This window comes from Lycorma delicatula, chromosome 1 (assembly GCF_047948215.1).
Source record: "Lycorma delicatula isolate Av1 chromosome 1, ASM4794821v1, whole genome shotgun sequence".
Taxonomy (NCBI): Eukaryota; Metazoa; Arthropoda; class Insecta; order Hemiptera; family Fulgoridae; genus Lycorma; species Lycorma delicatula.
This window is the reverse complement of record NC_134455.1, coordinates 47,938,955-47,956,512: the sequence shown is the minus strand read 5'-3', so window position 1 is coordinate 47,956,512 and position 17,558 is coordinate 47,938,955. Positions and strand designations below refer to the sequence as shown.

Genomic DNA, 17,558 nt, shown 5'->3' with positions numbered 1-17,558 from the left:
TTGGATTGTGGTGTGACAACTCATACAGCCAGGCATATATTAAGTTACCCAAGATGTTTTCAGAGATCAAATCATTTAAGGGCTTGTAGCCAGCCATCTTGTTCTCCAGATAAACTCTTTTTTACATTTGGACTTAAGCAAAATTAATGTTCTTGAGGAAACCCCCACACCCACAGCCTCCAGGAATTTCAAACTGCTATTCATGATTTCACCAAAAACATTCCACATGAACAATTTGTGAAAGAGTCTTCAGAAGAGAAAATATGTTGATGTTCATGGGGACAACTTCCAATAACTACTGTCAGGTAAGTCAATGTTACATATTGTTGTACAGATGTATAGAGTTACGTTTTGAATGTACTGTATTTTTCTGTTACAGCAGTGTAATTTTAGACATTTTCTACATAAATACAATTAAATCTCCCTTTTCTTTGTACTTACAATAAACTGACTGTATCAAAAAGAAAGCTGACCTTATGGGTGGTTGGCAGCTTGGAATAAATGATGAATTACAGATTGAGTTTGTGTTATAAATATGTAAGGTAGTAAATAAATATTGAAAGTATTTAAGAAAGTCATTTGCTGGAGCAGGTTAATGATTTTTTTAGGTTAGAGCTGAATGGGCTAAGCCCGCTTGATGGAATGAAGGAATTCAGAGGTTCTTTCCATACAGGCATCTATCCAGGATGACACAAGACAATGGGGTAAGAAATTGCTGTTACAGAGCTAAACCTATGAGATAAATAGCATTGTCAAACAATTGATACCATGCTTATTTTAAGTATAAGAATACCTTCATACACAAATTAAGAAAAAACATATTAACCCCAATTAAATTTCTTCAAAGTAAATGTGACTCGGAACTGTGTTAAAGGAAAATAAAAAAATCTTAAAGGAAAATAATTGTTATAAAAATAAAAAGCAGTTAATTTGGATAATACTACTCAATTAAACATAAAAATATTTATCCTAAAACAAATTGACTAAAATTTAGAAGAATAAAGCAAAATCAAATAAAAATAAACATCATGAATACCAAATTATAACACAAAAAAAAAAAAAATCTGTGCATAAACAATAATTTATTACAGTATTCAAATGGATGTATACATATTAATGGTTTTTATATGAAAATTGCTTTCTAAATATCGTTATCTAGGAACAAAATATATATTTCCTATTTATCACACTAGAGTTACTTTCTACAATCATTTTTTTTAAAAAATCATGGTAATATTAATCACATGGCTTTTTTTAAATAAATATAATTCAACAAGAAATTAAACTTTACGTTTAGCATATAAAAATTTATTTTTATAAAGCTTATAAGAAAAAACATGCAACAGAAGTTATGCAAATTTTAGACATTACTGTAACAAAAGCAGCATAAAAGCCCCCTTTGTATGGCTTTATATTACATGTCCAAAAGCATTAATATACATATAGAGTGATTTTCACTTAGTGTTACTGCACTTTCAGAGATCATTCTACTAGTAAAATAATATAAAAAAAGTTCATATAAACATGAGTCCAGAAAAAAAATCTGGCAAATTATGGCTAGTGAAAGATTTCACCCTGATTCCTGGGCAAAGTGAAATAAGACGATACTGAAATTCCAGAATCCAAAAGAATAAACTTGATAGTTTCTTATGGCTTTTGACCTGACAATTGAATACAACACGTTCCAGAACCATATGACATCCAACATATGAGTCATGACATCCAACATAAAACAAAAAAAAATTATCTAAAAACATGTTTTTTTACATTTGTAATACAAAAATTTTATTAAATAACTAATAAATGCATGAAATTTATTATCAAAACTTTAGATAATTTAATTCTGAGAAAATTGATGTAAAATAGCTAAATAAAAAACATACAAGTTTAAGAAATTTTATTTCTTTACTAACACTTAACATATGAAAATCCATATTGTGATTTTATATTAAATTCATATATTTAGTGATCCATATGAAAATGGAAAAGATCTTTCAGGTATAAAGCAAGTTTACTTTCTCCTAAAGTGCAATGACACATTTTTTTTGGGGGCAAAAATGTTTTCATATTATCATTGCCCGAACATGACATATTTATTATAATAAACAAAGATCTATAAATATTACTTAAAGCAATAAAATTTCAATCTGTTTTGCAGCAAACAGCATGAATAGCGGAACACACTACCATAATTCAAATACTTGTATATAAACAGATGGCCCTAAGAAATCGTAAAACATTAGATAACATTTCATAATTCCCCTAGAATAGTTCACATGTTAGCGCCTAGGTTAAACTTATGACACAATGCCGCACAACAGATACAATGTACAAAGATGAGGTGCACTGTTAGTTGATAGTATCTGAGTGATCAGATACCCAAGAGTGAGTCTAGGCCCTGTTTGCAAATGGCAGATAACCTCCTTTCAACAGTTATTTCTGAATGAGGAGCTCCACGGTGACACAGTGTTCTTAATTGGGTTAAATTTTTTGTTCATGGTAGCATTCTCCATTTACTTTGCCACTCATCATGAACCATCCTCTTCAAGAAACAGACAAGATCATTCAAAGTGCAATTCGTGAGAGGAGGCTGGAAACAAGCCTCCTTTGCTGCACCATCAGCGCGCTTGCCTAAAATTCCAATATGGCTGGGGATCCAGCATAAACTGACTGTTGTATTATGGTGATTCATTTGCAAAATAACACAATGAATCTCACAGACAACAGGGTTGTCTGGAGTACACATCATTAATCACCTGTAAGTCACTCATGGAATCTGAGCAAACAATAACATGTCACAATTTTGGGCTATATATGTAAGGCCTTATTATAGGCATACAATGAAAATACTGGTGATGCTGGGAAGGCCAAACATGTATGTTCTGTTACAAACTACAACCAACAGAATTAACATTTCTAAAGCTGTCCTTATAAACTGTAACATCAGGATTAATGCTATTTATATTATAAAATTTGTTTTGTAAGATAACTAAATTTGTTTTCTTTTTATTATAATGTCAAAGAAGTAAATAATGGGAGAAGGCTGCCAAGGGGGCAACAGAGTAAAAAAAGTGGAGCAATGATAAAAAAAAAAATAGTTTGTATAAAAGATAGAAATAAAATTAATAAAATAAAAAACAATACTAATGTTACTTAGACAATAAATTTTAAGTATCTTTCTCAAATTCACTTACAAATTGAAAATTTGAGAAATTATAATTTTGTTAAGTTGGTAACACAATCAGCTGACCAACAATGCATTTTATGTTGTGTCATCAATGCACTGCATACTCTTCATTACAGCTGTAAATTGTTGCCAGTACAGTATAGTTTACGTGTGTGTTTTAATTTGTCATAAATAACTGAGGAACATGCCAAAATTGTATTTATCTTAGGGGTGTGTGATGGAAATGCAACTGTTGCTGCTGCAGAATATCAAAGATGTTTTCCTAACTCCAAAGTTACAAAACTAAAAACTATTAGTGGAAAATTTCATATGCTACAAGTAAGTTACACTTCCCAGCATTAATACTCAACGCGACTGTCCTGCCCATCATGATGTCGATATCGATGAAAGCATTTTTGAGGCTACTCAATGCAGTCTGGGTGTTAGTACATGACATCTTTCCCAGAGGTTCAGTTTCCCCATCTATGGTATGGAGATACACACACTGTATCTTTCCCATAATCAATGAGTACAAAATCTTCTACAAACAGATTTTCCTCTTCATTTGCAAACTTGGAACTGGTTCAATATAAACTGCTGATTGCACAGGTTTATTTTATATATTGATGAGGCTCAGTTTACTCTGGACAGCATCAATAACTTTTGCAATGAACACACTTTCTTTTTCCTGTTTAGCCTCCGGGAATTACCATTCAGATATTACTTCAGAGGATGATAGGTATGAGCGTAAATGAAGTGTAGTCTTTTAGAGTCTCATTTCGACCATTTCTGAGATGTATGGTTAATTGAAACCCAACCACCAAACAACAACGGTATTCACGACCTATTATTCAAATCTGTATAAAAGTAACTGTCTTTACTAGGGCTTGAATGCTAGAACTGTTGCCTTCCAAATCAGCTGATTTGGGAAGACGCGTTCACCACTAGACCAAACTGGTGGGTTGCAATGAACACACTTGGGACAGAAATTAATCCATGCATGACAGTAGAGTGTAATTTAGTGTAATCTCCACCACCAATTTAGTGTCCAAGTGTGGTGAGGCCTAGTTTACGATTAGCTAATTGGCCACTTTCATTCTTCCAGGATGTCTAAATTCTGACACTTACTTGGGAATCCTTAAAACTATAGCTGCTGCTATTAGAAGATGTTCCATTAGCAACAAGATAATGCAATGTACTTTCAACTCGATTATGCACACACACACATTTACCCCATTTCTCATATACCATATCAGGATACTTAAACGAACCATTTCCAGAGTGACAGGTTGGCCATAGAAGATTACACTACTGGCCACCAAGATCACCTGATCTAACAAATTTTTGTATATGGGGTTGGAATTAGTAATGTATAAAAGAGAAAAGTTCATACATGAGAACTGTTTGTTACTCGTATTATAGATGCTGCCACACCTTTTAACACAATTTTTAAGGAAAGTCTTGCAGAATTACAGAGTGAATACTAGCAATTCTAAAATTCTAAATTTTTGAAAATTTACTGTAAACTTTATTAAATGCTATCAGTTTTTTTAGCATTGTAACAATATGGTATGTAACCTTTACATGTTAGTAATATAAAATTAAATTTCTTGAATTTTATTTGTTTTTTATCGGGTTATTTTATTTACATAAATTTTCTCAGAATTAAATTCTCTCTCTTGGTATTAAATTTTATGCATTTATTAGTCATTTAACAAAGTTTTGTTACAAAGTTGAAAAAAAAAGGTGTTTCAGACAACAGATTTTTCTGTTTTACATCAGGTATTATGAAGACTACTGGATATATATGGTTCTGGAATCTATTTTATTTAATTTGTGAGATCAAAAACACAAGAAACCATCAAGTTTACCCGTTAATTTGGATTCCTAGAATTTCAGTATGGATTTATTTCACTCTCCAACTAGGAATCAGAACAAAATCTTTTGCTAGTCTTAACTTGCTAACGGAGCATTTCTGCACTCATGTTTGTAAATTTTTTATTATTTTTGCTAGTAGAACGAGCTCAGAAAGCGCCGAGCTTTGTGAAAAGCTTTTGGTGAAATATCAATGCTAACATACAAATACATGCACAAGTAAATATATTTGTGTGTGTGTGTGTGTGTGTGTGTGTGTGTGTGTATGTGTGTGCTTAGTATAGTGTAGTGTGTGGTGTGTGTTTGTGAGTGAGAGTGCAAAGGGGTAAAGGTGTAAGTGAAAGTGAGTGAGTGAGTGAGTGAGTGAGTGAGTGAGTGAGTGAGTGAGTGAGTGAGTGAGTGAGTGAGTGAGTGAGTGAGTGAGTGAGTGAGTGAGTGAGTGAGAGAGAGAGAGAGAGAGAGAGAGAGAGAGAGAGAGAGATGTAGTTTGGTTTTATTTATCAACAGTACTGTAAGAAATTCTAAAAACACTCACAAATTACAAAAATATATATATATATAAATACAATTATTATTATTCAGTATAAACTAAATAAATATTTAAATCATGCAACTCTATTACTATTAACTGAAAATACAAAAAATAATAAGTCTCAAATATTAACATACAGGAAATACAAAGGTAATTCAAAATTGCTTGGCAATACATGAGCTGATCTGAGACATTAATATAAAGCAAAAGGTTCCTATTAACAAATATCTGGAAAATATTTTTTGAGTTACAGCAAAATAAGTGATTCACTTGATTTCCACTCAAAGGAAAAAATAAAACCATATTTGATCTTTTGTGCTAATAAGTGTAGAATAAATAATGACATCATCCAACACTAAAGTAAATTGAATATTTGTTACTTATGGTATTACTTAAATAATCTGTAATTTTATAAGCGAAGTTAGCTGATACACAATCACACCTAATGAAATTCCCAATTAGTAACTGGATTATCTTTCAACAGCTAAAATCTTTCAAACAGCTTGTTTGTAAGAAATGTACTGAATTCCTGAAACCTTGGTGGCAAAAAAAATACCAATGAGATTATCACCAAGAAGACCACATCACAAAATAAACAGAAAAGTGTTTAATAAGAAAAAAGGTTAATAAGTTTTATTATGAAAAAAATGACAATTTATTTGTTTAAATATGTTCAAAAATTCCAAGTTACAATGGAAATTGTTGGAGTGAGTCAGTCTGTATTTCATTTAGAAATAAATTATAATACTAAAAATGTGAATGTTACACAAATATTTAAATTCAAATGAGATAATCTAAATTTTATTATTAAAGAAACCTTACTGAATGTTTAAATTACAGATAGTAATTTAAATTATAATAATAAAAGTGATAACATTAATAATAAAGAAGAATATTATTATTATTAGTTATACTCAGAGCCATAAGATTTTTATCATTGTACACATATCCTTTAATACTGATATTGTCACAAATATTTGGTAGTGTGATCTTACTGTAGCAAGTAATCATTGTTTAAGTGAAAATCAATACCAGTTATATCAACTATCCAATTTGCAAGGCAGACATGAATGTTATTTTTTGGCATTTCACACGCATAAATAAGTAATTCTACATATATACAATAGACCAATAAAATCAAATAATATATTAATTACTTCTAGCTGTTTCAAAAAAAAAACCAAATCATTTTTTTATTTTACTTTCATATTAGGACTTTTGACATGCTACATGCATATTTTTCAATAAGATGTGATGGATGAACAGATAAAAAAATATCAAAAAATAGCATCCAAACAAATTCACCAAGAGGCTGGCTAACTAATTTTCATTTATTATCTTTCATTTTTAAAAGTGATAATGCTTTAAAAAAATATGTATTTTTTAATAGACAATTCCTACATAAGCTTTGATTTATGTAAAAAAAAAAGAACAAGACAAAAATATGCCAAGACCAAACCAGGAATCAAATTAGGGGTTACAATATTAAATTGGTTAAATTTATTAATTTTCAGTTACATTATATGTTCAATAAAACCAATAATGTAATAAACCTTGAAATAAGTAAATTATTAAAAATCTTTTAAATTGTAGCAATTAGCCCCAAAAAATTGTTTTGATGCAATCATTAACATTTAAAAATAATTTTCATGCATTTTATAACAGAAGAGCATATGGAAACTATATATCCCACCATGCTCAAAATATGGCAATGGATAAGATGAATCGAAATTAAAAATGAAATAAATGAGGAATTAATCTCAATGATGAATCATGCCTTCATAACCAATGAGACCCAGCAATATAATAAGATAATAATAAACAATAAAAAAGAAAATATGCTTGCCAATTCTAGTTTAAGACACATCTTTTCCCTCCAATCATATGGTGCTGGGTCTTCTGGTATAAACATAAAATCAGCCTCAGTGGCGTTGGCTGCCACCAGAGCTAGATACCTTCAGATCAAAACCAAAATTAAATACCATTTAATACAATTTAAATTGAAAAAACAATGAAACATTAGAAATGGCAGCAAAACAGAAAAGAAAATTGAAACTGTCCAGTTAACAAGGAAAGCACTGTCTTGGCAAATGTTTCTCTAAATGAATAAATAAACATATTTATAGAAAAGCACAAACACATTTTCAAACAATACATTACTTTTACTCTAGAGTATTAATCTTATACATTTAATAAGATCAACACAACTGGAATTTAAAATTTAAGTAACTGATAATCTCATATACATCAGACAATCTTTCAGCACTACTTACAAAGAGAAAAATTTCAAATACTTATTATACTCCATCACATAAGTAAATACCAGAAATTATTAGAGATGACCTAACATTAATACTATAACTCTAATTCCACAAAAAAAAGAAAACCATATTGAAAATAAAAACTTAAAAAATATATCTAAAGAAAAGATACAGGTAAACAAGTTTTTTAAAAGAAATAAATGTTAGGAGACAAACAAATATCTAGCAATATCACACACCAAAATCATTGAGGTAAGCAAGCCAATCTGATAACCAGTTAATTGTCACAAATATTTAATTTTCAGTGATCACTGAGATATCATTACGTGCAGCAAATAAAATATATTTTTTAAGAAAGAAAAAAACTATTTTAAAGGTTATACATATGTTACCTGTTTAACATGTAGTGCCAGGTTTAATTAACTTTTCAATTTTTTTTTTTTTTTTTCTATTATGTCATACACAGAAATAAAATTGTTAATGAAAAAGAAGTAGATAAGTAATTTTCAGTACCATTATAAAATGTAATTGTTAGAAAGTTTTAAATCCATACATATACAGCCATAAGAATAAATAGATGCAAGGAATTTTTCCTCTAAGAGAAAAGGAATATACAATAAATATAATAAAACATGTCATGTCTATAAGTGTTACTATACCTAGACGACGACACCCTTTCCATCAAGCAGTAAGGAAAAAGCAATTTCCTTTCCCTGATTACTACATGTATAGGTTCAGCTTCCTGATGTACCAGTAGTAAACAGTCATTCACTAATACTGTTCTTAATCAATGACTAAGATTCAATTCAGTTTGTTTTTTGTGATTCAGAAAAAAATTATTGTAAAAATTTATTGTACACACTGCTGGCACAATATGCACTTGCTGCTCAGCTATGTTGACCAAGTTAAAATATTTTAAAAAATAAATAATTAAAACAGTACAAAGTTTTTGTAAAAAATGATTGATGTTTACAAAGATTAAACAATAAAAAATAAAAACAGTAAATTTTAAGAAAAATTAAAAATGGACTACATGTTTGTAATATATAAACTAGTACTGTATCTAGCTATTAAATACATTTGATTATTGCATTATATTATTACTACAGGGACTACTTATGAGGATTCTATTTGTTTTAATAAACTTACACACAAAACTATTTTTCTGTAATGTACATGAGAATAAAATAAAAGATCCCCTTCAGTTTGATCTAGAATTTAATTTAAACACCAATAACTTTTGATAACAAATAAACTATCCATCAGTAGATGAAACATTCCAAAAAATGTTAAAAAATAACTAGTGAAAGTATATTCAACCTGTGATGAATAAACAGTACAATTTTAACACTGGGGTGAGGCGAGATGAATAATTTACTGCAGAAAAATGTAAAAATATATATAAATATTTATCTGGAAGAAAGTAAATTGCTTTCCTTTAATTTTGAAGAAAATATAACTTATTAAATAATTAAAATTAAAATTGAAAAACCAAAAAATAATAAATTGTATTTTTAATCATTGCTGCATGACATTCAGTGACCAAAGAAAAAAAAAGGAAAAAAGCCAAATAATATGTAAAATTCTGGCTATATTTCTTGCCTGCTCCAATTTCTTGCACAATTTTTCTGGCCAATCATGAGGTGGTGGCATCTCAGGACAGAATACATAATCAGCCTCACTAGTCAATGCAGCCACTACGGCCAGATACCTTAATAAAACCACAAGTTTTATTCACTAACACTTGATACATCACTGCATTTCATTCAACAATAGTTAATATAACATATTGATAATACAGCAGAAGAATACATAGTTAACAAACACTGCATTTTTTAATGAACATTTCATATAAAACAGTAATTTAATTTTAGTAAAATAATTTGAATATTAATACAACTAAACCTATTACCACAATGAAACCTATTTAATTCTAATTTCTCACGATTCCTAATTACTGTCAACAGCAATATCTGTTAATAAAAAAAAATTAAAGCTTATTATTTTTTAACATTAAATTGTACACAACATAACCAATGACCAACAGTATGCGTCGATCTCACGATAAAACTACCAAACTAAACAATAATTATAACTATGACTAACAATAATAACGTAAACAAATTTACTCATAAAAGGACTACAATAAATAAGTATAGGTTAGACATTTTTATAGAGCGATATAAAATAAAACTTACTAACTTAGTCTTGATTCAAGTGTTAGGTCAAGATTATATCCGAAGCACATTAATTAATTAAATTAATTAATTCACATTTATATTTTTTATGTTTTGGAGCGAATCCACCAAATTCAACATTTAACTCTTCACTGCTAAAAGGTAAATAAATTTGATATCAATGATCATAATTTTTTATGATTCCATGATCAAGAGCCAATTGCATTGACTTTTATTTCAGCACCAGAAAATGTTGTCAATCAGAAAATGAGAAAAAAAGAAAAAGTAAAAAATACAGATAGAAAACTTTATAAACTGTGTTAACATGAAACCATGAAATAGAAGAATTTAATGAAACAATATTTTTCTCTTGCTCATAACAAATATTTTCCCTTTTCATGATAAATAATTCACTAATCAATTATATACATTAATATTATCAACATTATATAAATATCAATAGCTATAATACATGGATATATTTCTGGAATAATATCAATAATGGTTCTTCTAAAAAAAAAACAGTAACAGTGTGCTTCTTTTATCATTCTTAATTTGACTGAGCTTCCACACTTTTTTCTCACAGAATTTGTGGTGTACAGGATGCTGGTTGTAATTACAATTATGTACTTTAAGTTTTTGCCAATCCCTGTTCAAAATAATATGCTATCACTAATAATAAACCACTATTCTGTTATCAGTATTTTTATAACATAATACTAGTTATATAGAACTGACATTGCTCAGACAGAATTTTATCAGTATATCTTCCATAACTTCTGTTACTAAAATCTCTTACTTTCTGGTTTAATGGCTGTTAGCAATGATAAGTGATAAATAAGTTGACACATGCAAACTACTTTAAAAATCTGTTAAGAGTGCTCCAGTTGGCACCACAAAATTTATATAACAGTTTTAAAATTACATGAAATACACAAACTTATTTACTAAACAGACTCAAAGCCATTCTGAACACAGTCTACACAATTTACATAATAAACAGATTTAGAAAAATATTTTTTTCAAGACCAACACATTGGGAATTCTAATTTAATGAAGCAGAAAAATTTCAATTACTCTTATTTTTTACTGTGTAGGAGAAAATAAAAAAAATTAGATACATACAAGATTAAGGTACTTCAGATAAATTTCAAAGAAATATTAAAAACTTTTTGTTCTAAGAAAACAAATATTAAATTGGAGCAATTCATGTATTAGTTCACTAAAACTTTAAAAAAAAGTATGATGTGGACACCACACAACTTCCTTGTACACCTATTAAATTACATATACACATTTTTTTTTTTTAAATGAAAGGTACATAAAATTTTATTTCATTAATAAATTGTTATTGAATTATTATTTAACGTAATTTTTTTTTTACTAACAGGTTAATAATTACTAATAAATTAATATTTTTAATTAAAAAAAAGGAGATGAAGTCTGATTCAAACCTTCTCGCATCTTCCCCTTCTAAGATCCAAATATTTATTAACTAAAATTTCATTTGGTTATAACTCTGGAACCAATGAAAATAAGTACCACCTACGATATCGTTGAAAATCTCAATGAGGGCTTATTACTGCAGTTAAAAAAAGTCCAAAATCCTCTTTTTTTTTTGATTTTGGGCTTTTTTGGTTGATTGCAATCAAAAGGGGAGGTGCACAACTAGACATTACAACAGTCCTAAATCCAAAATTTCAACATAAATACATACATATGTATGTGCAGACACACATATGTAACAGATGTCACGGCGAAACAAGTCAAAATGGATTCAGGGATGGCCAAAATGGATATTTCTGTTGAAATCTGAAAACCGAAATTTTTCGCAATCACAATACTTACTTCCTTTACTTCATACAAGGAAGTAATAAGAATCTAAAGAAAGTTACTTTCACAGTTCAAATTTTTAACAAGTAAAAAATATTTTTATTTTAATAATTTTTACAATACATTACTGGATACAAAAATTAACAGAAAACTATCGTAAAATATTTGCATTTATTAATTAAATTCGATGAAGAAAAAAGTTTCTTATTTTAAGGAATAACTAACTCAAGAAAAAAATAAAAATAATTTTAACAGAAATAAAATTAAAATAATTTCTTACTTGGGTAAAGATACAATTGGATTGACTTTCATATGCACTAAATTACTACTTGAAGAAAAATGACTTACATGACTTAACATTAACTAATAGTTTTTTTAAAACTATGTCCAAATCTGTTTTTTTATAATCTACACTAACAGATATTAACTGCATATATTTGAACTCTGTATTGGAAAACAGGCCTAATGTCAAAATTATTCAACTTAAAATACACATATTTTTCAGAGTACACATCAAATTTAGTGAAGTAAAAATGAATGACATTTCCACAATCGATTATGATCCTTGAATTTAATCAAATGAATAAAATACATGTTTATTTTCACTTCAGACTTCCAAGAGAATAAGCAGGAAATAAATTTATAAAAAAATATGCTTTAAATAGAAAAGTTAGCAGTTTATATATACTTATTATGGTTATATTTATTTATTTTTCACTATTTGATTACATTTTTTCTTGCCTGAGGAGTTAACTTTTATAATATTTGAAAAAGCAAACCCTGGACAAAAGTTGAACCCAAAGCCTTCCAAATGAATGGGAGGCACTACTACTTTGCCGGGAGGTCAGGCATATCTTTGTGTTACATAAGCATATTCCACATTATACAACCATACTATGGAAACAAACACAGTTAAACATAATAATGTAACTATAGATAATACAAAAACAACTATTCAAGAGATTCATTTAATTTTTATTAACATAAAAATTAAATAAACTACACTAATGACTACAATAATTAAAAAAAGCATTATTTATTCTTAATTAGTTCCTTATTTTCAATTTTTTATGAAAAAGCAATGCACAAAACACTAAACTAAATAAATTATTAATTAAATCGCACAACTACTTACCCACAATGTCTACCCATAACTTCCATAATAAAAGTGCGTTGATGTGAATATGCTGTTGAAACAATTGCATCAATAGCTTCAATAATACGGTGAAGTGCAGAATCTGTACCAATAGTCATATCTGTACCACAAAAGTCATTATCAATAGATCCAACTAAACCAACAATATTTAAATGTTTATTCTTATCAGCCTGTTCTTTAGTAATCTCACCTAGAAAAAAAAAATGAATAAGAAACAAAAAAAAATACAATAAATCAGTATGATTTAATAGAAAGTAAACAAGATCTTGAGAACATGGGAATATTTGGTTCAATGTTAGCAGTAATGAGGAAGGGATGTGTGTTTAGTTATTTAGAAAACAGAACTGGAAAATTTAATGAAGGTCTAATGTGAGAAGAGTTGTAGGAAATGAAATAAAGTTGTTCAAAACTGCAAGGCAGGTTGGTGGAGGCCCAACAGCTTCACTAGCAATCTATCCAATCTATACCTAAGACATGTAGTATCCCATAATTTCTTAAAAGATACAATTGTGATAGTAACAAAGGAAAAAATTGATAAAATTACTATTGCAGACTGCAGCAGAGTGACAGTATAACAGACTTTCATCCAGAAGATCCTGGCCTAAAATGGCTTTTTCAATATTTATTTTTTACAAAATATCAATTTCATATTTTATTTATTAAATTTATTGCAATTATTTAAAACAACATACAATCAATAGAGAGTAATATTGTGACATGTAAGAAAATAAAGTAAAACCCACAATGAGGAAGAAAATCATGATTTTCTCACAAAAGGTGTAATTTTTCTGCATTAACGCCCATCTTAATACCTTAAGACAAGTGAAACTAATCAAAGGTTGGGTTAAGAAGTGTTGGCAGATCTATCTTACAGTCCTGACCTTGATAATCAGATTACTTTTCATTTGGTCTTTTCAGAAAATTTTACATAGCACCAAGTTTGGCAACATGAGATCAAGAATGTGATACAAGAATGGTTCACACATCAAAAGTGAAAATTCCTTTACTAATTGAATAGTTTAATTGTAACTGAATACATAATGATTTTCCTTGTCATTTCTCTCTAACTATTGAACAACACTGATGTGTGTGTGTGTGTCTCATGTTTGTTTTACATAAAGAAATTTGTGAGAAATCACGGAGTAACAGTACAAGGTGAAAAGATAAAGATGCTACGATTTGCTGATGATATAGTAATTCTAGCCGAGAGTAAAAAGGATTTAGAAGAAACAATGAACGGCATAGATGAAGTCCTACGCAAGAACTATCACATGAAAATAAACAAGAACAAAACAAAAGTAATGAAATGTAGTAGAAATAACAAAGATGGACCGCTGAATGTGAAAATAGGAGAAAAGATTATGGAGGTAGAAGAATTTTGTTATTTGGGAAGTAAAATTACTAAAGATGGACGAAGCAGGAGCGATATAAAATGCCGAATAGCACAAGCTAAACGAGCCTTCAGTAAGAAATATAATTTGTTTACATCAAAAATTAATTTAAATGTCAGGAAAAGATTTTTGAAAGTGTATGTTTGGAGTGTCGCTTTATATGGAAGTGAAACTTGGACAATCGGAGTATCTGAGAAGAAAAGATTAGAAATGTGGTGCTACAGGAGAATGTTAAAAATCAGATGGGTGGATAAAGTGACAAATGAAGAGGTATTGCGGCAAATAAATGAAGAAAGAAGCATTTGGAAAAATATAGTTAAAAGAACAGACAGACTTATAGGCCACATACTAAGGCATCCTGGAATAGTCGCTTTAATATTGGAAGGACAGGTAGAAGGGAAAAATTGTGTAGGCAGGCCATGTTTGGAGTATGTAAAACAAATTGTTGGGGATGTAGGATGTAGAGGGTATACTGAATTGAAACGACTAAAAAAAAAAAAAAAATTAGGGAATCTTGGAGAGCTGCATCAAACCAGTCAAATGACTGAAGACAAAAAAGTGAGAAATCAATATTAATTTTATATGGTTTTTCTGCCTACAACTGATTGTTTTGAAGCCACTATGATGACATTTAAATGAAACTTTATGTTGTTCCTTTCTGTAAGAGTAAAACTTTAAAAGAATAGATAAATTACATAGTCTCAAAACTATAAAATTTGTTTTCTGATTCAATTAAAAGTAAAATTATTGATTAAACAAAGGACAGTGAAGTAATTTTATTTAAAAATATGTTCATAATGTACATAAAAGAAATTCCTCTTATTATGCAAGTTTTCCTGCAAGATATATATATCATCATCATCATCAAATAAGTTTCATTTACTTAGACAACTTAGATATGGACAGATATTTTCTGTGGGCGTAAAATTAAAAAAAAAAAACAACCAACATATACAAAAATAAGCCTCTGAGGAGCCACCACCCAGTAAACAGTCAGAGGGTGACCTTCATCCAATGTGTTGTGTTGAGTTGGTAGGTAGAAATGATTAAATATTTTGAGAAAAATTAAGTAAAATTTATTATAAAACGAATGACAGATGTTAATACCTGAATCAAAGCCTCCCCACACAATGAAGTATTAGGGAAAGGTTAATTAAAAACAAAAATAGCAGATTTATTTCAACTGTAAGTTGTCATTAAAATGAAAAACTGGGCATATAATATATATAGTAAAATTTATTTAACTATTATCAACCTTTTTTAAGTAGTTCATCAAGCAAACTTTCCCATTCCTGACGAAAACAATTTGCACCAGTCAATGAACCATCACCGCCAATAACAACCAAGTTGGTGATGTTACGGTTAATAAGGTTTTTGGCAGCTTTCAACCGACCTGCTTTCTCAGTGAATTCTTTACATCTTGCAGAACCAATAACGGTTCCACCCTGAAAAAAAATTTTAATGCAAAAAAATGTAATTTCTCTTTTATTTATTACATTTAAGAGTGCTAAAGTAGACAACCTATTTTCATGATAGATATTTCCAAAAATATGAAAAAAAACCTGAAGTACTGTTGTTTCAATCATATTAAAAAAAGACAGCATTTACAAAAACATTTTGTATTTTTTCTATTCACCCACAATTTTAATTAAGTGAACGCTACAGTAGAAGTGTTCACTTAAGAAATCATATCAAAACCTCCTTAAACCACATTCTGCATTTGATGATACTGAACTTTTATTTTTTAATATTTTAAGATATGTTTTTATTATAAAAAATGAAAAAAGAACACCAATTTTGAATCTTCTTTCATGAAGCTTGACTTTGACTGCTCACCATTAAAAAAATAATTAATTCTTTAATTGAAAAGCTAAAAAAGAGAATACTGAATGATAGTAAGTTAAAGTCAGTCTCTCTCACTCTCTCTCTCCCTCCCACAGAATTACAAAGTAAATGAAATGACACTTACCTTATTTTTCTTTTCTTTATTCTAATAACATTTTCAGAGGATCCTGCATAATCAGTTGTGTATAAATTATATAAAATTACATAACAAAATTTCATATATAGAAACATGAAGTCAAATATATATTTAAATATGACATCAATTACGAATTAGAATTTAAAATTAACTTTAAAAATAAAATAATTATAAGCTTTATACAATGTAACCTGGCCCAACCAATGTTACATTATTGAGTGAATTTGAAATTATTTATACACATTCTCTGGTTATATCTATTTTTTTCTAAAAATGTGTGCCATCTGCTGCTACTTTTATAATAGGGTCATCTTCATACTCTGTCTGAAAGTTGATAAAGTTGGAAATTCTTTTGTACTTATATATACATAAAATCTCTCCACAATGCTCAAACTTTTACTATTATTATTTTAATTAAATTTCTTTATTTCCACAATTTCCAAATTTGTCAGAATATCATGACTTTAGAAAAGTCATTACGAATGCCGACCAGGCAAAGTTATAATTTAGATTTTAGATTATAATACACTTAATAACTTTTAATAAAATATGATTTTAAATTAAACAGTAAGTTTAGTAATATTTAATCTTTTAGTAATTTTTAATTTTTTCTAAAAAAATTGTTGTTTTGATAAGTAATTTTATATAATTATATACAACTGATGATGCTACAGGATCGTGTGAAAGTAAGGTAAAATAAATTAAGAAATAAGGTAAGTGTCATTTCATTTACTTTGTAATTCTATACTGGGGTTGTTCAAGCTGGTTTTTGATTATAAAAAATACAAGATATTTCATTATCTTGTGGACACGATAACTGCTGTAATTTTGTACCAATCACTTTCAAATTTTTACAAACAATATAACGACCCAAAATCTCAGTCAAATTTGTTAATGGGCAAAATCGGACCATAGGGGTGGAAATGGGAGGAGCATTTTCAAAAAAACAAAATATCACTAACTTTCTTATAAGTAAAATATCAAATTCATTTAAAGTTCCTACCATTCTTTGGATAAGGACCTAAAACTTATACAAGTAAAGTTTTTTGATGTCACCAACCACTGGCCCACGAGGTGGAAAAAATGGGGTTTTGAAGACAAAAATATCATACTCCCTTAATAGGCACAGTATCAAATTGGTTTAAGGTGGTCGTTAGTCCTCTAAAAATTACCTAAAACTTTGTCT

General features: G+C 28.7%; 1 protein-coding gene across 3 annotated transcripts in view; it reads right to left on the bottom strand.

Annotated features, from left to right (window-relative positions):
- Positions 1–17,558, bottom strand: part of Pfk (ATP-dependent 6-phosphofructokinase) — a 132,819-nt gene that overhangs the window by 87,530 nt on the left and 27,731 nt on the right. For 2 of the 3 annotated variants that reach the window (XM_075354517.1, XM_075354502.1), the window contains exons 4-6: positions 15,647–15,836; positions 12,980–13,190; positions 9,437–9,545 (exon numbers count right to left, since the gene is read on the bottom strand). In XM_075354517.1, coding sequence (XP_075210632.1) covers positions 9,437–9,545; positions 12,980–13,190; positions 15,647–15,836 — 510 coding nt within the window. Of the gene's footprint in view, positions 1–7,419; positions 7,529–9,436; positions 9,546–12,979; positions 13,191–15,646; positions 15,837–17,558 lie in introns of all 3 variants that reach the window. The other variant, XM_075354510.1, reaches the window with a different exon arrangement.